The following is a 24754-nucleotide window of genomic DNA, read 5'->3' as shown; positions in this document are numbered from 1 at the left end:
TTGTTGTGAAAGACCAACTATTTGTCCTCAAATTGGGGAGATGTTATCCCAGCTCTAGACTGCGCCTGTGCATAGGTTGTTATGGTACCCGAGGTACAATGGGTTGGAATGTAGTAAATATAACAAGCCCACTAGCTTGTGTGGCTCACTGTCTAGTCAAAGTTCACACTGTCTGTTCCTCTGAACTGAATGTGCTCGACTCTTTCTCTCCTATTTCAGAGTATCATTTTACAGGCATCTATTACCCACAAGCCAGTGCTGCTATTAGGGTCAGTCAAATCAGCAGGCGCTGGTGACACTGAGTGGTACTGATGGAAACAGTGGCATCATGTTGGCTTAGATGACGGTAGCAGCAATAGTTTGGAGGATGTGTGCTAAAGGTTATTCAATTGTTAGATCGTTTGGTGGAATCAGTTGTCAAGTTCTTGGCTTTTACTATATCTGTCCATGTCCATGTCTCCTTTTAAGAACAGTAATGAAAGATACTACTTGGATGTTGGCCAGGATGTTAAACGTATTCCACACCTTCTGTAATCTCACTATATGAGGTTAACAGGATGACCTCATAGGGATTTCATGGGGTAGGGTGCAGTCCAAGTGGTTTTCCTCCCAGCACAACCGCACAGCTTTTATGAGATATTTCCACAGATGATGTGTGTCATTAAAACCATAAGGAGTGAGCAATCTGCTTAGTGATTAGGGAATCATGTTATAAGTGGTCTGGGGCAACAGCAATTAAAATGGTGGAGAGGGGAAATTAGAAAGTATTCAAATTGCAGTAACAGTAACTCTTTGAAAACCAGACCCCATTCCTCACAGTCATGCTGTTTGGGGGTATTTCTGTCAATCTGCTTTTTTAAATTGAATCAGGAGCTGTTTCCTGTACAGTTGTGACTATGAATAGGTAAGTGACTTCCCATCGACCAGGGTCTCAGACACGAACCCACAGGGATCAGATCTCATACAGGCTAGACTAAAAGTGACGTCATGGATTTGAGATGAACAGCCGAGGTCATGTCACATGAGAACCGGAAATACAGTTCCGACTTTCTAGGATGGTGACCAGTTTTAGGATTGGCCAAGATAATCATGTCGTCTGAAGAATTCTGATCTCTAGGAATCTTTCAAAAGTCAAGACAATTCCAGTTGCTCTGGAAACAACTAAATCACGATGTTTGCAATCGACTTGTGCTTGCTGGGTTTAAAGTCTTCGTTTTAGAGCACCATGGTAGCTTATTCGCCAATAGGTTGGTCCCCCTGTAAATCTACTGACGACTACATAGTAATTTGCTGATTTTAAAGGTAAACCTGAAATGTTTAGTTATATTGTCCCCGTCTACCATAGACACATAACTGATTCCTAAGATAATATGGAAACGTGCACTAGTGCTATTTCACTTTGGTCCTAACGCATCTCTACAGTACCCATGCTAGCACATCGCACAACACAGCAAATTACATATCGATTGCGGTGCATGAGATGTAGCTGGCATAATCACTTAGCGATCCATGGGTGGCATTTAAGTAATGAAGTAGATGATTAATTAAAGTGTGGGTCTGTTTAATATTGATCAGGGTCTTTAGCTCGTCTCCGCCACGCTGCATAAATAACCCCTCGTGGGTGGGAACCTTGGATATTCCCAAGCCATTAAAGATCATCACTTTTGCTGACATAACACATCCTGACACACTTGTCCCCGAAGTTTCATCTTCACGAGTGCAAATTCATCCTGTTCGCTGTGTATTTATGCGAACCTATAAAAGATTATATAGACCCTCCCCTAGGGGAATCACCTTAGCCACCTGAGTGTAATGGATTTGAAGGCAGATTATACAGTCAGTATTAAGTGGATGTAACTGTAATGGCCTATATTGAGCCACTCCAACTATAGTGAATGAAATCAAACAAACAAACTTCAATGTTTTTCAATAGTCATCATCACCCACCACTCAAGAAGCCAACTGTGTTTGTTGAGTGTCGTGTAGGCTACGTCTAATGATGCACAGGACTTCCACAAAATGTGGAACTTACGACACAAATCTCTCCCATTTTTTTTTCCTGATCACTCCTTGTCTTTCTAGAGGTTTGAGCTTCTTGACGCCGATCTATGTGCACCGGTGTGACATTGCTTGTAGAATAAAATGGGCAGTACAAATGAAATTTGATTTGATTTCCTCCAGCTGGGAAAGTTGTGACAGTCATAGTTGAATTGAGTCATGTGACCGGTCACAGGTCATGTGAGACAGAACAGTGAGGAAGACCGGAGTCCTGTGCAGGGCAAACCTCCAGAGCCTCATGGACCACATCAGACCTCTCTCACGCCCCAAGGAGGAGTGGGAAGAGCTCAACAGTTTCCTGTCAACTTTTGTTGACAAACTCTCAGGCAGATATGTTTTATAAACTAATATGATTGACGAGTGTGGTGTGGCTCAAATATAGTGTCCATCTTCATGTTCAGCTATGATTGTCAAGGGGAGGACTACTCCCATGGAAATGGTATATACCATCTGTTTTCCATGTGGTCGATGGCCATCAAAAGGGATAAAAGCAAAGCTTTGTGTTGTGAGGTATTGTCATTGAGCTTTAGATCTCCAGAAAACACATTGTCGGAGGCACAAAGCAGTTTTGCATGATTCAGCATTTTGGCTTTAGGATGTGGAGAAAATAATCCTATACTCCCACTCTCCGTGGATCCACCCAACAGGCGCACAACAACAGTGCTAGGCTAAAAACATACATTACCTTTTTAAATCATAAAAAAAAAAATCTTCCATGAATCAATATGACGAGAGAAAAAAACAACCCTATTGCCTTTCAAAACAAGTACTATGTAAGGACTGCAAGAAATATACTCTGCGAGCCAGCCTTTGACATAGCGGTACACATATTTATGTATGAACAGCTGTCATGCTTTGAGCTATTTGCTCCTAGGAGGTCTGCTAATTTGCCACGGTCAGACGAGAGAGAACGAAAGATGGAGGGAAAGCAACCCACACATTTCGCTGTGTCTTTGAGTGATCAAACAGAGCAGATTCGTATAATCTTTCACCACACTGACTGTATATTTAAAAAAAGCATTTACAATGTGTTGTTTCTTGGCCTTTTGTCCTGCAATCTTCACCTGAGCACTCAATAGTTTTCCACAGGCTATAGAGGGAATTACTCAGGTTTCTGTCCACCTTTTGTACTATGTCAGAGCCATTTAAAACCTTGACGACAGGAAATGTGCCAGTGAAGATTAGTATTGTGTAAAAAAAAAAAAAAAAAAATACATGAGCTCCTTCCAATTAGAATGACTGGTGGCTGGTCAGGGGACAATGAAATTCATTGTTGACATCACTAAGTTTGGCAAGTCTCTTCACGACCCCAGATTCTTCTGAAGTTGCAGATTCCCTCCGTTACTGTATGTGTCAGGTACGTGTCATTGTGTGTGTGTGTTCATGCGTGTGTGCTTCTATACACACCAATGAGAGTATTCATGCACGTGTGTGTGTGTAGCATAGCGTGATCCATGGCCTCTGCCACAGCAGCATGCGTATATCACAATCTGACCCACATCCTGGACGAGTGAGTCAATGAGTTCTCTCCTCCCCCTTTTATATCTTGCCCTCTCTCTCCCCCTCGCTCTCTTACATGAAGACAGTGATTAAACCAAGTGCTATGAGAAGCAAATTACCAGCACTTTGAGACCACCTACCTTTCCCTTTGCTGTCTAGAGTTACTATTCGCAAAGAAATAGTATTCACTAAGTGAATATTGAATACTAGTTGGTTTGTTTTGGAAATGCTGAATCTTAATTAAGGGCTTCTGAGATCTTCAGGTTGTGAGGGAACATGAAAGTGGAGTCAACATCTAAAAATCATGTAACCTATGATTAATAACTATACAATGCATCAGCACTACATAAAGTAGTGATAAAGTATTGACAACAATAACATATAACATGTTAACTCTGCAGGACATTTGGCAGTGGAATGATATCTCAATCACTGAACCGTGAAAGTGTGCCAAGACGTAATGGAAATGTCACTTGACTATGACAGAGAAAGTAAAATTAAATCTTTGTTCTCTGTTGATAACAATACTTGTTTATCTTGTACTCCTCTTTAAGATAACACCATTTCCACATCATTACATAAATGATAAAAACTATTATTTGGAGGTTAAATCTAATCTAAAACTGTTCAGTATCTGAGTCAGTGCTGCATCATAGAAAGGGTTTTTGGCCAACTCTTCTGTACTGCACACCTGTTCAGGTGGACAACGATCAGCAAATTCTAACTTAAGCTCCCCTGCCAACACACACACACACCAACTACCATGCACACACAGCCATATGGCAGGTCAGAGTCAGAGTCAGCAAAAAAAATAGGACTGTCGTGGTGAATTGGCTCTGAATCGATGAGGAGTGATGGATAATGGGAGAGCTTCCTCTCAGGTCCTGTAAGCCAATATGACGGACCACTGGATCTGCTTTAAGCCAATGATGACAATTTACACGTCAAATCAAAGGTGTAAAACGTATATGGGTGAATCAATAAGTCAGGGCTTAAGAGTCCAAATAGCTACTGAACAAATGTAGTGTTAAAGTGCGCCATTGTCTCACATACCTTCACATTTTGCTTTGTTACGTCTCGTTTAAAATGGTTGATGTGTGCACATGCTACAGCTACTGTGTCTCTCTGTGTGTCATGGTGACTGGAGCCAGGGTGACACAGCTGTACCCTGTGGAGGGGTCGTGTGAGGGCCAGTTCACTCGTCGCCCTGTGTTAGACTCAGCTAGGCCAGCTCATCCCTCCAACGACGAGTCCTAAGGATTGGGAGGCTGAGGGGGGCGAGTGGGGGGGGAGGGTTCCTTAAGGCAGCATTCCTAATCAATGAGTATTGATTCCCCACCTATTTCAGACGCAGCCTGGTTGACGGGCGTCCCATCTCTCCCGGGCCATTCCACTCCGAGGGAGAGCAGGGTGCTAGAAGAAGAATGCAGGCACTCACACAGTACACACACACACACACACACACACACACAGGCCAACACTAACAGAAGGACACAAATGTATTATGAAACACCATCACAAGCATTGCTGTACTGCTACAGGCTCTATTAATGCATGTAGAAAACAGTGACATAATCTCAACCTCTCTCTCGGTCCTCTGTCCCTCTCTCTTTCGCAGACAATTAATCAGTGTTTTGTTGGTTGGATGGCACGTGGTCACTGCAGCTGCTGGGCTCAGCAGAAAGGTAAAATAAATAAAAATTAGAGAGGACCAGTGGCCTCAGGGATGGAGAGATATATGGATGGATGAAAGAATGAATGGATAAATGATGGATGGATGGGTGAATGGATGGATTGATCATGGATGGATGGGTGGATGGATGAAAGAATGGATGGATGACTGTGGTGCTTTGATGACACACAGAAAAGGAAAAAAAAACAGTCAGTCTGTAACTTATAGATCAAAGAGCTTATTACGAGAACTTTTCAGAGCATACGGGATGGGGGGAATTCTGCCACAGTGTCTGGGTGTAAGTGCATTCGTGCCATGAGTACAGAGCTTCCTGGGATTCACTGCCCACACTCTCTTATGACACTCTGATTTACATACCGATGTAGGAGACTCTTTAAAGCATCGTTTCTTACAGCAACAGCATCATCTGATCCCATGGCAACAGCATCAGCTGATCCCATGGTTGGTCATAACTTTGGGCACAGCGCCCAGGATGGGGATTACTTTAATGTACTATAACATCAGAGAGACTGCAAAACAGAAGGCTACATAAGGATACCCACAGCAATTAATTATGATGAAGTGCAAAAATGCAAAGCTAACTTGCCTTGACGAAAGGAGCAGTGTTATAAATGATGTAATTACTTGCAAATTAATAGCAGCATAGCAAGACTTAGACATGAAAGACATTTGGATCTGTTGAATGGATCCCACTCAGCAATAAAACATTGATCTTAAGGTGCGGGACATGAGGTGGAAGGATATATGGCATGATGGTTGTACAGTTTGAACGTGAGGCTGGGGTAGCTATCAAAACGGAACTCTGTTAGGACAATAAAAATAATACTTTGATGCTTTGGACATAGACAGTTTATCATTACTAAACAGACAGTCTATTATTAATCAATGCTTAATATAGTTATGTCCATTAGTAGGACCACATAGGGACAGATACCTACATTAAAAGAGCATTAGCCAGCCATTGGGGTACAGGGGAGCAGGGTAAAGAACCGACGCTAAGACTGTGTAATTGCATCTGTGACCACCACACAATTACACCCATGTCTGCTGATTGAGCTCCTTGAATCCTTTCCAATTTGCAGATCATGACTGCTGTGAAACGCAATTAATGGGTTCCGGATTTAATTAGTCCTTGGTGATTTACCAGTTCCTCACAGCTCATAGGAATAGCTTCAGTCCAGAACCTTCCACTTAACCCTGGTTCTGGAAATGTTCCTCTCTAGTCAAAATGTGATTGACAATATGTCTGTCCTTAGTCAAGGTGCCTTCCACATAAACATATCCAAAGAACATGAGATATTAAATCAGAGTAAATTCTATCAAGTGCAATCTGTCTAAATGGAAAAAGCATCATTGCTTCATGGTGAGTGGACAACAATTTTGGCGGAAACAAATAAAACAGAATGATGGTATTTAGGGTCATCCTGCATTCATTATCTCCCATCTTAAGGTGGATTGTCTTGACAACACAGAACCTGTTTCAAGATGTTCAGTAATGTCATGTTGAGGACATACCTAGCTATCCAAGCTGGCATGAATGTCAAAACACATATGAAGTGCCTATTGTTAGAGTAAGGCAGACAGGAAGGTATGCAGAGTACACAGATCATGTTTTTGTCTTCGTAAACCTATGCTACCACAGAAATTGTCTGACCCTAAGTGAAGCCACACGTTTCCTGGGTTCCTGGAGCTGCCATGAAAACATTCTAACGTTACGTTCAACCTTATCAGTAGGTGCCACCTTACATTTACATTTAGTCATTTAGGAGACGGTCTTATCCAGAGCGACTTACAGTAAGTACAAGGACATTCCCCCCGAGGCAAGTAGGGTGAAGTTCCTTGCCCAAGGACACAACGTAATTTAGCATGGCGGGGAATCGATCCGGCAACCTTGTGACTCCCTCACCGCTCAGCCATCTGACTCCGCTTGAACCAAACTCAAGTCGTGTCGTTACTAGAATGTCTTCGAAATGTAATGTTGTGAGCAAACCATTAGTCTTTGCAAGGCCAAATCAAATCTAAAGTAGATAAGGCAACCATACCACCAAGCATTGGTGTGCTCTTAGCTTATGATACAAGAATGTAAATATTCCTCGGTTAAACACCCCTCACGGTAATTGCATTCCTTATAAAAAACTTCCAATAAACTTGGCATGCTGTACAAACCTTGGGCAGGGAAGTTAAAATATGCAAATGTTCCCATCAAACTCAATTTGGGCCGTGGCTATTTACTCATACTGAGCGTAGCTGTGAGGCTTCGCAAGCTGCTATCTAGTCCTTCCCGTCCCCAACGCAGTGTTTAACAGGTGTGCTGATTGTTTGCCGTAAATCATGCCCTTGCCAGATGTTGCCAAGCAACTGATTAATTAGTGCATGCAGGACGGATGGACGGGGCACGTGAGCTCGTTTGTCAACGCTCTCTTTAGGGACGTCTGATTCACTCTGTTCCTCCCACTCAGGCGGATAGTGTTTGACTCCCGGTGGATCTAGAAATGGGTCAATTAACAACGAATTCATGTGGGGTTTTTCCTCACTGAAAAATAAAATGATGTCGAAAGGTTGCTGCTGTGCTTTGATCGGATTGGCTTACAAGTTTGAATTGAGATCTTGACTGAAGCAGATGTTGTTTGTATATTGTTTCAGACTGATTCAAGCAGCAGGAACGTATTGCTCTTAACCTTGCAGTGAAACAGACAGATGTCAGAGTCTCTCCAATCTGTGTGTCTGTGTTGATGAGCTTCTGAAGGCTTCAGACTAGCTGGTGGTATCTCAGGGGACACAGTCTGCTATAATAAAGAGACTGACATAGCATAGAGTCTCACAACCATTCCATTGCACAACTGCCACTGCAATTACAGTTCATCTTTCAATTCTTCAGACACAATTATGGAAGGCTGATGAGTCATAATTCCAATAAGGGTCTGAAATATGATTTAAATCGGAAAGTTACGATTCCATGATATTTAAAGTCATGAGTCCTGAATCTTTCTCACCTCTACCTTGCTGGTTATGTGTCTATGGGATTGTACCTACACACACCAACACACCTTGATCATGTTACTAATGCTTCATTCCTACTCCATCTACAGAGTAAGCTGGATTCAGGTACTCAACATTCACCTCAGTCTCCTTCATACTAAACCGTACTGGGGTTTTTTAAGCTCTTATTTGTAAGTGCTTTTTGACAGCCTTGTCAGGCCACATAAACACAGCTGGGTCTGGGTGTCGCACCTTTTCACCCTGCCATCCCCCTGAGTCTGTTGGAGTTCCGCACCCAGCGAAGGGTTGAATGGAGGTGCATGGGAGCAGAGGAAGAGGGAAGATGCACAGCGGATCCACAGACCGACAGGCATAGTGAATGGGAATGATATAAAGATGGCACTTCCTCCCTCCCTGTGATGCGTTTGTCATGTAGGCTGCCGACTCTGTGCCTCTTCTGGATGGCTAGTGACCCAGCTCATCTCTAGACAAGTGTTATTCTTGTCACTGTCACTTGTCATCAGTGCACAACAGACAACACACAGGGTGATGGCAGGGAGAATCATAGATATTCATCTTAAACCTCTAAACCCTTTCAATGCCATTCCCTCTTGCTCTTTCCAAACTACTATAGAATTGTGATCCTTTTCTATTTTCAATGGCTACGCTGGCTTGACAATGTACGTTAATATCACTGGGTGAATTAACTAGGAGCATGGAGCTAGGGACCATGTGACCCGTGATAAAAACTAAATGGTCCAAATTCTTCTGTCGGTCGGGTCCCCATTCCACACAGCCCTCCTGGAAGCCAGTGTAGCTAACATACACCAATTCATCTCTGGCATTTCTGAGGCAGAGCCATGAGGGTGGAAATTGTCTTAAATTCTAGATCCAACCATCACTGGAGCAGAAATCGTTCAGGGTTAGAAGAAGGCAATAATTTGTTTTCTAACTTGATGGAAATGACCAAAAAACAACTCTTGATTTATAACATGCCAGATCTGCTAGATGTAAAGGATCTGCCTCCCATTTTTTGGGGGTCTTTTACGGCTCAGTAGAATATCTATAGCAGATTAGTTTAGATTATATTTGCTTCATGGTTACAAAATGACTCACTGTTTCTTTGTGGCAGATCTCAACAGTTTATCCCCTCACAACTGACTGTACAATCTGACTCATTAGCCTGCAGCAGTACCAGACAAGGCCTCTGATGTTGCCTTAACGTTGTTGCCCCCGGAGGATTTCGTCATCAGGTAGCATTTGCACACAGCTGATGATATTACAATAGAAGACAAAGAATAGCCTACTCATGAGCAAAACATTTTATGATCTGTCAGTAAACAGAGTGGCAGCTTCATGCACACGTAGGCTTGAGGTAAACACCCTGAGAATGAATGTCATTTAGAATCTGTTGCGAACTCTGCAATTCCCCCAAACTGAGTTGGTTCTGGGGAATTCCCATAATCGTAAAGTCTTGATAACACCCTAAAATGGTTGTTTTGGAGAACAGGAGCCTGATTGCTCATAACAAACAGATCATCATTATTATTGCCCTGGGCCAGCTGGTCATAAAATCTCATGGTTAAACTGTGAGAGCGAATCTAACTTTGAAAGAGCTAGCTTTTTCAAACTTTGTTGAAGTGCTCGGTTTACAAAATACCCTAATGGTTTTAGGAAGCTACTCTTTTGCTTGTACTTAGACCAGTGTTCAAGGTGAAGTTAGTCTGGGGGGGGTCCTAGATCCCTATTGAGATCCCTCAATGAGATAAATACCCTTGGTGGCTGACGGTAGACAGCCACACTCAAACGTGTTCACTGCTTCTCTTGTCACCAGAGCCTGCAAGGTCATCATTACTGGCATTCAGCCGCACGACACCAAGCTCTCATGGGCCGATGAATACCGGATTAGCCTGTGGAAATCCTGCTGGAATTCATTGTCACCACAATTCAATTAAAACCTTCCTCTCAACTTCTTAGTTTAGGGATTTAGCCAATCCTACTCAAATGTGAAGAGTGGCCCTAGACAGTAGCTTATATTGCTGTAGTTTGGGCACCGACACTGTATACTCAAAAGTTAGTAAAGCTGAATAGTAATCGACCCACAACTAATCAGTGTAATGCTCAGCTAATGAGTCACCACATTATTTGATATGCTGTAACTCTCATATACATGCAACATTGCTCCAAAGAAAGCCCTATACAGAGATGAGTGCTCCTAATAACAATTGCATTTGTACTGCATGGGAATTATCTTCTCAACTTTTGGTTCCCAATGGGCCTGACAGGTCGAAGCCCCTCCCCTTCCTGCTCTGACACGGCTTCATTCAGAGAAAACCAATCCTGCTGGACGGTGACCGAGCAATAACCAGTGTTGTGCACCATCGGTTCAGAGGAGACCTATAACATCTCATTCAGACAGAGGGAGGCAGGGCAGGCCCTTCTTTGAGAAGTAGACCTAAAACAACTTCACCACAAGTTGTTTCTTCCTCCACAGCATGAACTTTAATGCTAGGTCCCCTTGATGAGATTTAGTGCCCTTTCTCTGGGGTAAACAGTGAGCAAGAGTGCTTTGGTGATGCGGTGAGTTTATAATACCAATGTCAGCTTCTCAAAAGTCAGTTCTTGATTTCTAAATCCATCATCACCCACCCACTTCACTTCAATTAATCCCTATGGCACCTCCGACTGAATCAGAAACCCTTCCTTTCAGATATCTGTCTCCCTTCCGCCCCTCCTCCAGCCCGAGCCCCTTCTGTAAACACACAAGGGCCTTTTAACAATCGTTTCACAGGTGAACCACTGTGTGTTAACTTATCTCTGACCACACTGGGTTGATATGCCCCTCTGCTTCCAGTCTCACACACGATGATGGGTTCACAGTGGCAGGGAAAACGAATGTTTGGGCTGTTCTGCAAAGAGAGCCAAAAAAGCTGAGTAACATGATTTTTCTGGAATATTAGAGACATCTAAATGCATGGAACTGTCAGATGACTTGTGAGAATGTCATAGAAAGTTGTGAGACTGGGGTCTTTTATGACATTGTTTCAACTCTTCATGCTGGTTGACTGAGACACTGTCATACATAAATGGCCCATGTCTGCCATATGCCAGAAGGAAACAAATTAGGTGTATTTTTTAACACCAGAGCCATATTCGTTCAATGCATGGAATTAGAACTTTAACGTTTTATTACATCACAAGTCTTCACGTGATGACAACATTCTTTTTTTAATGAGGCTGTTCCACTAAGCCTGTCGATGTGGAACACTTTACAGAAGCTCAACGCTTAAAGAGATACATTTCTAAGGTAGGCTGTTTATACACCACAACCATAAAGTGTTTTCCAGAGTGACTACGGTAACTTACCTTGGCCATTCTTGATGACGGACATTCATTCTTTTCAATAGAAATACCTTCTTAGCAGCTGTTGAACGGATGTGTGGCAGATATCTGTGTTGTCCCCAAAAACAACATGGTGACAGTTCGCACTACCAGCTGTGGCTGGGGTACATTATATCCTTGACTGGCCATATCTCTAACGAATAGATGGCTAGCCACTTTATTCAAAAAGAGGCATGCACAGCAACACACTGTGTAGTGTATGAAAAGTTAATGACATGAGTGACAGTGTTGGTGGTTTAGTACAGCATGGATATGACATTCTCAGCAGGGAGCAAGCGCAGCGACAGGGCTCTGTAACATCAGAGGCAAGGGGGTGGGGGCTAGGATAGGCACGCATTTGAAATGAGGGTATACAGGGAGAGAGAGAGAGACAGACTGGGCGAGACAGAGAGAGATATACAGACAGGGATAGAGAGAAAGAGAGAGAGAGAGAGAGAGAGACACAGACAGACAGACAGACAGACAGACAGGAAGAGACAGAGAGAGACAGACAGACAGGGATAGAGAGAGAGAGAGAGAGAGAGAGAGAGAGAGAGAGAGAGAGAGAGACAGACAGGGAGAGACAGACAGGGAGAGACAGAGAGAGAAACAGAAGCTGTTTTGTTCCTCTGTGTTTGAGAAAGGGGGGGATGAAATCGAGGAGTCTTGGTAGGGTGGGAGTGTTCCTCCTTGAGAGCAAGCACCCAGGTAGGGTGGGAGTGTTCCTCCTTGAGAGCAAGCACCCAGGTAGGGTGGGAGTGTTCCTCCTTGAGAGCAAGCACCCAGGTAGGGTGGGAGTGTTCCTCCTTGAGAGCAAGCACCCAGGTAGGGTGGGAGTGTTCCTCCTTGAGAGCAAGCACCCAGGTAGGGTGGGAGTGTTCCTCCTTGAGAGCAAGCACCCAGGTAGGGTGGGAGTGTTCCTCCTTGAGAGCAAGCACCCAGGTAGGGTGGGAGTGTTCCTCCTTGAGAGCAAGCACCCAGGTAGGGTGGGAGTGTTCCTCCTTGAGAGCAAGCACCCAGGTAGGGTGGGAGTGTTCCTCCTTGAGAGCAAGCACCCAGGTAGGGTGGGAGTGTTCCTCCTTGAGAGCAAGCACCCAGGTAGGGTGGGAGTGTTCCTCCTTGAGAGCAAGCACCCAGGTAGGGTGGGAGTGTTCCTCCTTGAGAGCAAGCACCCAGGTAGGGTGGGAGTGTTCCTCCTTGAGAGCAAGCACCCAGGTAGGGTGGGAGTGTTCCTCCTTGAGAGCAAGCACCCAGGTAGGGTGGGAGTGTTCCTCCTTGAGAGCAAGCACCCAGGTAGGGTGGGAGTGTTCCTCCTTGAGAGCAAGCACCCAGGTAGGGTGGGAGTGTTCCTCCTTGAGAGCAAGCACCCAGGTAGGGTGGGAGTGTTCCTCCTTGAGAGCAAGCACCCAGGTAGGGTGGGAGTGTTCCTCCTTGAGAGCAAGCACCCAGGTAGGGTGGGAGTGTTCCTCCTTGAGAGCAAGCACCCAGGTAGGGTGGGAGTGTTCCTCCTTGAGAGCAAGCACCCAGGTAGGGTGGGAGTGTTCCTCCTTGAGAGCAAGCACCCAGGTAGGGTGGGAGTGTTCCTCCTTGAGAGCAAGCACCCAGGTAGGGTGGGAGTGTTCCTCCTTGAGAGCAAGCACCCAGGTTTTTCTTTCATCCCCCTCTTCTCAGCTGAAGGAGCAAAAAATAGCATCTAAGCAGCCAGCTCTGGACTCAGACTGGTGACATTTCTAGAGCTGTGGCTTTCTGACAACTCAACCAAAAATGCTTCCAAAATATAGTCAAACACTTTAAACATACTTTTTCAGTTCTGTTTTTTAAAGGAGAACAATTTTTTAAAACTGTTTTTTTGTCCTGTTCTTTACATTCCATTGTCAAATCAGAAGGGGCATTTTACATCTCGAAATTTCCAATAGGCCTATACAATATGTGATGCAATCAACCGTGACATATTCAGAAGGGCAGTGATTACTTGATGTGTGATGGCTTTCCATATCCTAGGGTGTCAAGGATCAGATTAGGTCAGGCACTTTGAGGTTCATGTGTAAGGGACGAGGATGAAGAAGAACAAGCTCCCGCCCTCTAAGAGGGAGGAAATCCAACACATTTACCAATGCTACACTTCTGGCCAGAGGACTCTGCCCGCTGCTGGACTGCTCAGCTTCCTCCAGAGGGAGCAAATGGAGACCACAGCCAATCAGCAAACGGCAGAGGGTCTGATTGACAGATATGAGATAGAAGACATGGGTAAGCATGGGATCTGCTTCGTTATTAACGGTCTGTTGATTGCAATTAACTAAAAGCAGTGTGTCGCTTCTGATAACACAGGGTAAATTCAGCTTAGTCACCTACAGTTATGCTGGTCTCACATCTTCACTGACAAGTGTTTCGGTCATGGGAATGTTCCAGTATATTCCAAGTGTTAGACGTTGTAGAACACAACTCCCACACGATGACAGAATGTTCAGATGAAGGCTGAGGGGCCACAGAGTGTGACAACATAGACAGGAAGTCAGGGAATCAGGCACCATCAGAGGACTACTAGACCAGATGATGCCCAAGGGCTCAGTGTGCTGCTACTGTGCTGCTCTTTCTATCACAAATAATAAGACAAGGAAAAAACAGGAGGGCTCACCTAACTACAGGTCAAGCTAAGCTGTTGTTGAATTTCGGAAAGTTCTATTTTATTCGAGTTTACACCCATCTACGTCAGGAATCTCTCTCTGTTCCACGTTTTTGTGGCACAATCTTCTCGACAACCGGGCACTGTATGAGGTGGAATATCTTCTGGCGTGTTGCTCAAAATAATTATAACATTATTATTATATAACAATTACATTAATTGGATAAATAGGCCTGTAAATATGGCCGAGTTGCAGCAACAGTTGTAGCCACTGGTCTCGCGAGACGCTCACTCAATTGGTATCGTCCTGGTCTGAGCTTGCACAGTCTGATATAAGAAAGCTGCTAAACTATGGAAGCAAATCACTAACATAATGTTTTGTATTTCAAAAAGCCTTGAATAAGTGAGCCTTGAATGTAAACACCATTAAATTTCTTGGTTTTGAATTCACCTTTTTAAAATGGAAACACAAACAACTCACTACTGTTTAGCCATATAAATATGAACTACAGGGATTGGATTTCCATTGCATTGCTAGGCATCATCAAATAAGGACTTACTTGCAGAACAACAAAAAAACACAACCAAAATCATAATGTGCACTCGCGCCTATAGAACTGTTTCAACTTAACCTGTGCACCTCTCTGATGCGTTGTGTTTCTGTGCTAATCTACCGCAGCTAGAGGACTGAAGACCATGACCTTTGAGGGCTTTCTTAGGTACATGGAGTCCAAGGACTGCTGTGTGTTTGACCAGGCCCATGGAAGGGTTTACCAGGACATGACACACCCCCTTAGTGGCTACTTCATTTCCTCCTCCCACAACACGTACCTCACTGGGGACCAGTTAGTGGGTCAGAGTGACCTGGACGCCTACACAAGGTAACACACGCTCCGGGGTGGAGAGTTTGAAAGGTATAGGACTGTAGAATATTCGTCTGACATTTGAAAAGGGAATCACTTGTTAGTGGACTTTTGTGGTGTACTTTTCCCTTTGGAAGAAATCTCGAGACATTTTAAACCGATGCAACTTCTGAGAAAGTCACAGAAAAATTTGGGAGACTGGGCTTCCTTGAGAAGTGGAGATTGGTAGGGGGGATTTTAGAGTGCGTCTTGTCAGGAATCAACGCTGGCCTATATACTGGGGTAAGAGGCCCATTCCATTGTCCACACACTCAATCTTTCCCTGGTTCCTACTGACCCTCTGCTGTGCTGACCCAGACAGGGAAATGGCTCTCCTGTCCACAGAGGACAATGGAGGTGAGATGAGAAAGAAGCTGATGAGGACAGAGTAGCATATTTATAGTCCCCTCGGGATCCGGGGAGCACTCTCTCCTTTCTGTAACCCTTTTGTCAAGTGGCCAAGCAGGCCCGGTTTACTTAGCTAATGAAAGAGCCATTAGCACGTTGAGGAAAGGAGAGCAGTGTGACCTGTCACCGCTGCGGCTCCATCAGGTGAGACGGCGAGAGGGAGATAGGATAAACGTGAAGAACGTTGCGGCCGGTGTTCCAGTAAGACTTGTGCAAGATGAGAGATCAGAAGTTGTTGTTTCTTATTTCATAGACAAAATGAAGGAGTGGTATGTTCACTTTATCTTTTCATTTTTTTCCACAGACAAATTGTGATTCAGCCTTATTAATCATTGAGGGTTTTTAGCTTTGTGTCGTTCAGATACTGTAATGCCAAACATGTTTTCACGCTGGCTTTTCCGGATTCACTTTAAGCCCGTGGAAAAGTGTGTTAAATTGTTCACAGGAAATTGGAATTTGCCTTTAACAACTGCTACAAGGTCTTCTCTGTAGTCATCCAATCTCTCATCTCAGCTGTCATCCTAGCTCTCATTTCCTTTTCATCAATAAAAAATTACAAACTTATATATTATATATATTTTATATGTGATGTGTGTTCCTCCAGTGCTCTAAGGAAAGGTTGCCGCTGTTTGGAGATTGACTGCTGGGATGGTCCAGATGCAGAGCCCATTGTCTACCATGGCTACACTCTGACCACCAAGATCCTCTTCAGAGACGTCATCACAACCATAGAGCAGCATGCCTTTGAGGTGGTGCACACTGTACATAGCAACACGAGATGGAATCCGTACAGCAGGGAGTGAACACGCCCCCCAGTCCTGCCTCAGGGCTTTCTATTCTTCTGGCTCTTATGAAGCATGCTGTGTTGTGTTCATTCTAATTAATGGCGTTCCTAATAGCCGTGTTGGGCACTGCGGGGGCTCCTTTGGCCGTTCGCTGTGATGTCTGGGGACCTGGCATTCTGGCAGACGACGTGTTTGAGTTTAACAAACTATTGAGTAGAGACTTTGGAGTATGTGTGTTTATCTTCTGGCTTTTGTGTGCTAGGCGTCTCCCTACCCTGTTATCCTGTCCCTGGAGAACCACTGCACTCCTGGGCAGCAGGAGGTGATGGCCAATTACCTCACCGCCATCTTGGGGAGAAAACTGTGTTCCTGCGTGGATCTCACCACCCTTGTAGAACTGCCAAGCCCAGAAGTAAGCAAGCATCAATATCAAGTTGAGTTTTTGATGTAATTTGACATAATGAGGTTAGCTCTGGCTGAATTTTAAAATAAGTCTTTGCTTGTGCGAGAGAAATTGCAGGCACAGTAAATGCATCTAAACCTATTTATTTTCTGTCATTCAGAAATACAAATTCTTAGTAGGAGGGGAGGTGCTCGTTAGTTAGTGTCTGGGCTCCCCAAGCAGTTTCTCTTCCCTCTACCTTCTCTGGCTCCGCCTTTGGGAGTACAGTATGTCACTGCCCTGGATCATAACCCTTACAAGGCCATCCAATCTCACAGACTCCCTCAGAATCAGTGGAGCGGCCAGGCTGAAAAAGATGGAACCATGAATAGTTCTCGAGCACTTTGGTGAGAAGCGCTCATTTCTGTTTCTTGCTCTGCGAAGCAGGCTTCCACTCTGAAATGGTCTGCTTCTCTTTAAACTGCGCTTGCAGATGACTGTGAGGGGACCTGTGTGTCCATTTGTCTGTCTGCCCAACCAACACTATTTGGAGGACAAAGGCTTTTCTACACATTGTATGAATGTGGTCTGGCTCTTTGGGTTCTCTTTTACGCTATATGAAATGAATTGTGATAGAATCCTTTAAGTCTGACTTTCCTCCACACATCAATCTTTCATCTTTAAGGCTTGTGCAGCATTGAATTAAGTGAAAGCCACGATGGATCTAATAACTTGGTCTTGGCTCCCAACCCTCGTCAGACATTCAATCCATTTTCATGAGGAGCCGTCACACACACTCACGCGTGCAAGGATAGCTACTTACCAAGTACTGTCCCTTGATAATTTGTGGGGCCATTTAGTATTCCAGTAATAGTGATTGTCAGCACATCATAATCTTGTAATGTCGCTTTCACAGCGGGATAAGTACGAGCACTGTTGACTGTGCAGCTTGCTATGGAGGCGTGAGCTATACTTTACTGTTCCTTTACATGTCACCCCAAGTGAAAAAAGAGAATACTTCAATGCATTTCAGTGTATGATATTTGAGCTTAATACATTTTCATTGGATTGATTTTTTTCTACACAATTGGTTCAGTTAAAATATACAGATTTAGTCCATTCACATACTCATTAACAGGCTAAATGTGTGTGTACTATATACATAGCATCATATTTTTCCGCTTGAGACCTACTGGATTGTGGAATAACTTTTTTTTCTAAGCTCTGTTAGGGCATGCTCACATGCAATATATATCATCATCAATAAACGCTTATTTCTAATTTTACCATAGTATATCATCTTGTGTAATACCAGAACTAAGGGAGATGGGTGCCAGAGGAGACATGAATCCACATGGAAACACGTGGGTCATCGTTTTTAAACAGAGTTACACTCTGGTGGAGACTCCTCTGGATTCCAGGTCGGGGATGCAACAGGATATCATTATTATTTTCAGTTTGCCGTTCCCCACTGTGGCAGTAAAGCTTCCTGCCAGAACCTGATTACTGAGCTGCCGACTTCCTCCAGAAGTGACCACAGGTCCCCACATCTTAGGTCTGAGCATGCTGCTGCTCGTCACCAGTACACTGCCAACCCGGGAGATCACAGTTATGGAGAAGCTGTACTGGCTGCCCTGATGTGTGGTAGACAAGTATGAGGTTTCACTGTCTGGGTCACTGACTGTCGTCCGTCCCCCCCCCCCCCCCCCCCCCCACCCCCAGATTTGAATGTTGTTCTATGTGGTTGTTAGTTTTGTCTTATTTGACATTTCTGGTTTGAACTCAGTGATTTAAACAAAACAAAAGAAAAAAACATGAAAAGTATCTGGACAAATTTATACCGAAAGTGGAGGGTTGTCCAGCAGAACTTTTGTTTTCCAACCCCTGGAGTTAGGACACATACGCTGAATTATTCAGACAGCCTTGAGTTTTTGACGGTTGCAACCGAGACAGGTGTGCGTGTGTCTTTGTTTGTGTTTATGACAGGACCTGAAGTACAAGATCCTGATAAAGAACAAAAAGCTGAACCCTGTGATAGAGCCGGATGGCAGGACAGGGAGAGAGGCAGAGGGGGAGGATAGTGAGGAAGAGGAGGAGGAGGAGGAGGAGGAAGAAGAAGAAGAACCTCGCACTAAAATAAAGTTCTTAGGTAGACAGGCAGGATCAGGAAAGAAAGTAAGTCCATAGGAGAGATGTAACCGAGCACTGTTGTCAAGGTGTGACAAGTATACCTCCTGGCTGTAGTGTAGATGTGCCACCAGACATAAGTATAATGTACAACAGGTTTTTTTTATCTAGTAGTTACAATGTTTACGCCCATTCCCCCTGTGGGTGACCTTGCACACTAATTGTAGAAATCTCTCCAACCACAGAAGAAGATGAAAAAGGTGGTGGTGGTGGAGGCTCTGTCTAACCTGGTCGTCTACACCAAGTCTGTCAAGTTCCACAGCTTCAGCCACTCCAAGGAGCACCAGGCCGTCTTTGAGAACACATCCCTGGGGGAAAAGAAGGCTCGGAAGCTGGCCAAGACTTCTGGTTAGGCTTCATGTTGTCTGGCTGGTTGACTATAGGATGGAATGATGGATGATGGGTGGATGGAGGATGGATGTTAGAAGGGAGAGAAGGAGGGATGGAAGGTGAGATGGATGATTGGATGGATGCAGAGCAGTAAGTTATCTGGCAATACCTTGAGAGTAGAAACACAGTGACAAATGAGACATTGGGGTAGGGGACCGTGTATTCAAATTAGGGCAACGTATGAAATGTTAAACACAGCACCGAAAATACCCCTACAGCTCTGACCGAGATTTAAAGAAGCCTGGTGAGGTTTGAAATTGAATCCTAATCAGTTAAATGTGCTGCTATGTGTGGGAACACTACAGATAGAGGATTGAAATGAGGTCTTCTCTGGTGCAGGTCCCACCCAGCAACATTACAGTCACACAGGCCATGGAATGATCATCCCAATTAGGCGACGAGGATGTATAATTTCCTGCAGTTATAATACAGTTGCAATGTAGTTTACTTTATGTAGAGTATTCTTAGCTGAGTCGATACTTTTCAGGTCCAGAGTTCGTCCAACACAACAGGAAGTTTCTCAGCAGGATCTACCCAGCAGGTTCTAGAACCCTCTCGTCCAACTACAACCCCCAGGAGTTCTGGAACGTTGGCTCTCAGCTAGGTAGCTATGTACTACACACGCACACACACACACGCACACACACACATCAAAGAGGTCTGAAAAACGACTTTCTGTGTTCCATGACAGTTCCATCCTTATTGATATTCTTGGAACATTTGGTACCAATGCCCATTCAACCTCTAAACCTCAGCCCAGACTGAAAGTCTCTAGATGCAGACGTATTCTGTGAGCAAAAACACATAGATATTCCAAACATCTTTTGCAAAATGGAAGACTTCTTTGATCTCAACAAAGTCTTTGATAAGATTGAAATGCTGACATCTTTATTTTAATTGCACAAAGACAAAATGCTTTCCTATGTCATCATCAACAAATCCAGATTTATCATTACATTAGTGTAAACAAAGAACAATCAAACAAATTCCTTTGAAGGGACAGCAAGTAAGAGTTAATAAGGAAGGAAGAACAGTTCATCACTTTTAGAGAAGAGAGTAGCAAATGTGTTTTCCAAAGCCAGTGAGGAGAATTGTGTGTGGCCCGCAGTTTGGACACTGGTGTTGTTCAGGAACAAGGTTTGTTGCAAGAGGAGTCAAGGCCAAGATTATAGCTTTTTTTTCTTGAACTTGTAACACACATCCCTGATAGAGGCACAAGCTGGGCTTCTGTGTGTGTGTGTGTGTGTGTGTGAGAATGTGTGTGGTCATGTGAGATTATCACTTATCACATCGCCCCCTCATTATATGACAAGGCCATCATCCATCAACTTACCATGCTTTATAGACCCAAACGTTCACCTTTCACGCTCAAGGTCTCTGTCATTCTAGATTATTCCGGGATAAGAAGTAACAACCCATTAGCTATAGCCTGGAGACTCGTTTGAGCCCCTGTGGATGCCAGCACACCTGTCTGTGGGTCTAGTCTGTGTGCCTGCCTGTCTGTGGGTCTAGTCTGTGTGCCTGCCTGTCTGTGGGTCTAGTCTGTGTGCCTGCCTGTCTGTGGGTCTAGTCTGTGTGCCTGCCTGTCTGTGGGTCTTGTCTGTGTGCCTGCCTGTCTGTGGGTCTAGTCTGTGTGCCTGCCTGTCTGTGTGCCTGCCTGTCTGTGGGTCTAGTCTGTGTGCCTGCCTGTCTGTGTGCCTGCCTGTCTGTGGGTCTAGTCTGTGTGCCTGCCTGTCCTTGGGTCTAGTCTGTGTGCCTGCCTGCCTGCCTGTCTGCCTGCCTGCCTGTCTGAGTAAGAAGAGGCAACACAGAGGAAAGACAGGGGTAGACACACAAACACACGTACACACACACGTACACACACACACACAGAGACAGACAGCACATCCCTGATCCTAACACGAGGAGATTTCTTCCTGCCGAGCGGCTATCAGAGTCTCCCTGTGCCCGGGAGCAGCCGTCCATGCAGATGGAGCAGAGAACATCCGACCGCTCCAGGAGACGGCCGCACAATGGACAGCACACAGATCCATTTTGGACGGAAAAGAGGGTAGAGATAGGAGAGAAAGCTCACAGATAGACAGAACCGGGGACAAGAGTTTGGGAAAGAAAAGCCCTGACAGCCACAGATATATTGTGGGAAGTTGTGATGATTCATGACCTTCACTGTGATAGAGATAGAAGTGGAGTGTGAGCAGGTGTTCCGCTGCAAGGCCACAGGTACAGCTGTTTGGAACCTTGTACTGCCGTGGAATTATGCCAAATCCCACCGAATCACTAATATTTTGTCTTTACCACTCACTGCTTTGCGGAACAGACAATGTCATGTACAGCTGTGTGTTAACTGAACGTTGTTCTTCAACCGATCGTGTGTTGCACAGCACTGAGTGAGTGCTGTTAAATGTGTTCTTTCCAATCCTGCAGTGGCACTAAACTTCCAGTCATTGGGGCTGCCCATGGACTTGAACGACGGACGTTTCCGTGACAACGGTGGCTGTGGTTACATCCTCAAACCCGTGATCCTCCGGTCCAGTGAGAGGAGGTTTGATCCGAACTCTTCCCAGCCCCGCATAAGGCCAACCCACCTCCTACTCAAGGTACATCACTGGTGTTTGAGTGTGTTTACGTGTGTGCATGTGTTTAGATAGGTGCTCGTGTGTGTGTGTGTGTGTTTGTGTGGGGGGTGTCCTCGTGTGTGTGGGTGTGCTTATGTGTGTGTGTGTGTGTGTGGGTACTCGTGTGTGTGTGTGGGGGTGCTTGTGTGTGTGTGTGTGTGTGTGGGGGGGGTGCTTGTGTGTGTGTGCTTACGTGTGTGCATGTGTTTAGATGGGTGCTCGTGTGCATCGTCCTATCTAACTAGGACATGGTACTGTACCATGGAGCTCATCTCCTCCACCTCACTTCCTCTCTCCTGGACCGTCTGAACCACCGAGAGGAGCAACCCTGCTGAGAGCTGTGCACTTTAATTAGATCAGCCGTTTGAAGGGAGGGGTGTGTGGGGGGGGGGGGTGGAACTTTTGTATGCGAAGGGCATCCAGTACGACTGGGCGAGTCTCTGGTTTCATGTAGAGAGACTCTCTGTGCTTCAGGGGCAAGTTCGACTCTCGCCTCCATAGCATCAAAGTTGTATGAGGAGATTAGTGATGGTGCCGGCAAAGAACGCGGTTCCCTCTGAACAGCAGCTACATCAGTTTCATGAGGGTTTTTTTTTTCATCCTGTTTTTCTGGTCTGATTATCAGTCTCATGGGAAATACTATCACTGTAACTCTCCTCACCCCAATTACAGAGCAGGCTTTGTTCTTTGGATGGAACATACCAGCGAACGGCAGAAACACAGCCTGTAGAGAGATTTGCAGCCCGACAAAGTCTGTCATTGTCCAGAAGTCGGAAGAGTGCGATGGAGGGTAACTGGCGGCATGGTGTCCCTGGTCCCGACGTAAGGAAACGAGCCGTCGTGAATCTCTGACGCCCACTCGTGTACAAATCACCTCCTAGATGTAGCGTGCAGCGTTGCTTTGTGTTTCTATGACTGTCTGCCATTAGGCCTTTAGCACCTTAAGCTACAATTCTTGTATGAAAAGTGCTATATAAATAAAGTCTTACTTACTTACTTACTTTACAGGATGGCTTCCTCACCTGCCCTAGGGGATCAGTCATTCAGACCGTACACTATCAGTGTTCCCAGATGTTCATGGTTGGGTCTGATCTGTAGGTTCTGGTAAACAGTCACTACGGCTTTATCAGTCACAGTGATTTTATATACAGTACAGCTTGCTGGGCTGGAGTGTGGCATGGAGACAAAGCCTAGTAATCTCGGTTGAACTCCTATAAGGAATGTCTTGAATTGGGATGCAGTTCTTTGGCCACAAAAATTGCCTGACGTTGCACTAGTTTGAGTTTTTACCCCCCTACAGGGTGTAGTCCATGGTCGAAGTAAGACTTGTCTGGTGTGCATGCTGATGAATCTGCTTGGTCTTGCACATGAAATATACATAGAAACTCTCTTTCAGGAGGCTCATAAAAAAAGCCAACCTTTATTTATTCACATGGGTTTTCTGGCCATTTCTTTCCATAAGGGAAACTTGGCCTCCCAGGCGATTCAGTAGTATGAATGGTATATTTTCACTTCTGAATGGGAGAATCGTTCAATTATCAAGCAGTGAATCAACCTTCTGCTCAGGAAAAAACAACACGACTAGCTTTGCCTGTGCTTGAACATGTTTTGCATAGAAAAGCACAAAGGTAGACTGAGTTATTCTGACAACTCACATCTTATGACTTCTAGTACTCTATTCTACTACACCATCACTCCAGCCTAGAGCTTTATATGCCTCCGGCTGTAGAACAAGTTGGGAAGAATTCAGAATGATGGGAGTTGTAGTTTTCTACAACAGTTTTTGTAGTTTTATTTGGATCTTATTACTCAGCCTTTGCGAGACAACGCCTTCATATGCCAAGTAGGAAATCAGCTATGCAGTCAGTCATCCAACCAACCAACCAGGCAGTTGGCCATCCAGCCATCCAGCCATAAAATAAGTCATCTAGCCAGCTAGTTAGTCAGTCGGCCATGCAGCCAGATAGCCATTCATCCAGCTAGCCAGGCAGTCAGCCAGCCAGCCAGCCAAACATGCAGACAGCCAGAACATGTCCAGATAAGTGCATGCAGGCTTGTCTTTGATGATGAAGGGACCGGGGGGGGGGGGGGGGGGCAGCTCCGCGTGAGAAGGCTGCAGATAAGGCTGGCGGGGTCCAGACTAGTATAATTACACCTTCTCCTCCTGAGGGACATCCACCCCTCCCCCTCCCCTCCCTCCATCTCCTCTCCAGCTGACGTCGTCTCCCTCGCTGTAGGATCTCAGGCAGGATAACATGGACTCTCTGGGCACGTAACATTTAGAAGTTAGAATGCAACAAGATTTTCCCTTGCTTCTTTTGAGATGCAGGGACACTGACCTTTAAAACGCAGTGTAAACATAGTGCTTGAGGGAGCGTTGCGTGGGGAGGACGTCTGATTAATGTCGCCGCAACTCTTCTCTACTTCTCTGTTGAGTTAAATGATCCCATGCTGGCTGACACCCTGTCTGAGGTGTTCACTCTAGAACGGTTATTGTATCAAAGCTGGTGCACATGACGTTGTGTCCTTGGGCAAGGCACTTCACCCTATACTTGCATCGGGGAGAATGTCCCTGTACGTACTGTAAGTCGCTCTGGATGAAAGTTAAATGACTAAATGTAAATGTGTCACTGTGTTGGCATTCAGGTGGTCTCTGTGTGTTTGGTCACTGTGCTGGTCTGTGTGTTGTTGACCGTGTCGGCCCCTGCTCAGGTGGTCAGTGGCTCCAGCCTTCCTGTGCCCAGCAGTGGGAAGCTGGATCCCTTTGTCAGAGTCGAGATTCTGGGGATCCATTCAGACAACTGCAGGAGGAACACTGACACCATCAAACACAACTGTAAGTGCTGTCACA

At 45.0% G+C, this 24754-nt stretch overlaps 1 protein-coding gene across 4 annotated transcripts in view; it reads left to right on the top strand.

Moving 5' to 3' along the window:
• The first annotated feature begins 9362 nt into the window (after positions 1-9362).
• The window catches only part of LOC146259083 (1-phosphatidylinositol 4,5-bisphosphate phosphodiesterase zeta-1-like), a 17561-nt gene continuing 2169 nt past the window's right edge, over positions 9363-24754 (top strand). Inside the window, exons 1-10 of one of the 4 annotated variants that reach the window (XM_084672535.1) lie at positions 9363-9483; positions 13613-13858; positions 14914-15115; positions 16149-16293; positions 16592-16741; positions 18698-18886; positions 19084-19246; positions 19776-19892; positions 21713-21885; positions 24616-24739. In XM_084672535.1, coding sequence (XP_084528661.1) covers positions 13669-13858; positions 14914-15115; positions 16149-16293; positions 16592-16741; positions 18698-18886; positions 19084-19246; positions 19776-19892; positions 21713-21885; positions 24616-24739 — 1453 coding nt within the window. In that variant the 5' untranslated portion in view covers positions 9363-9483; positions 13613-13668. The other 3 variants (XM_084672533.1, XM_084672536.1, XM_084672534.1) reach the window with 3 other exon arrangements.

This window comes from Hypomesus nipponensis, chromosome 14, assembly GCF_054491055.1.
Source record: "Hypomesus nipponensis isolate SF chromosome 14, ASM5449105v1, whole genome shotgun sequence".
NCBI lineage: Eukaryota > Metazoa > Chordata > Actinopteri > Osmeriformes > Osmeridae > Hypomesus > Hypomesus nipponensis.
Note: the sequence above shows the minus strand (reverse complement) of the source record. Positions and strands in the feature narration are given on the sequence as shown.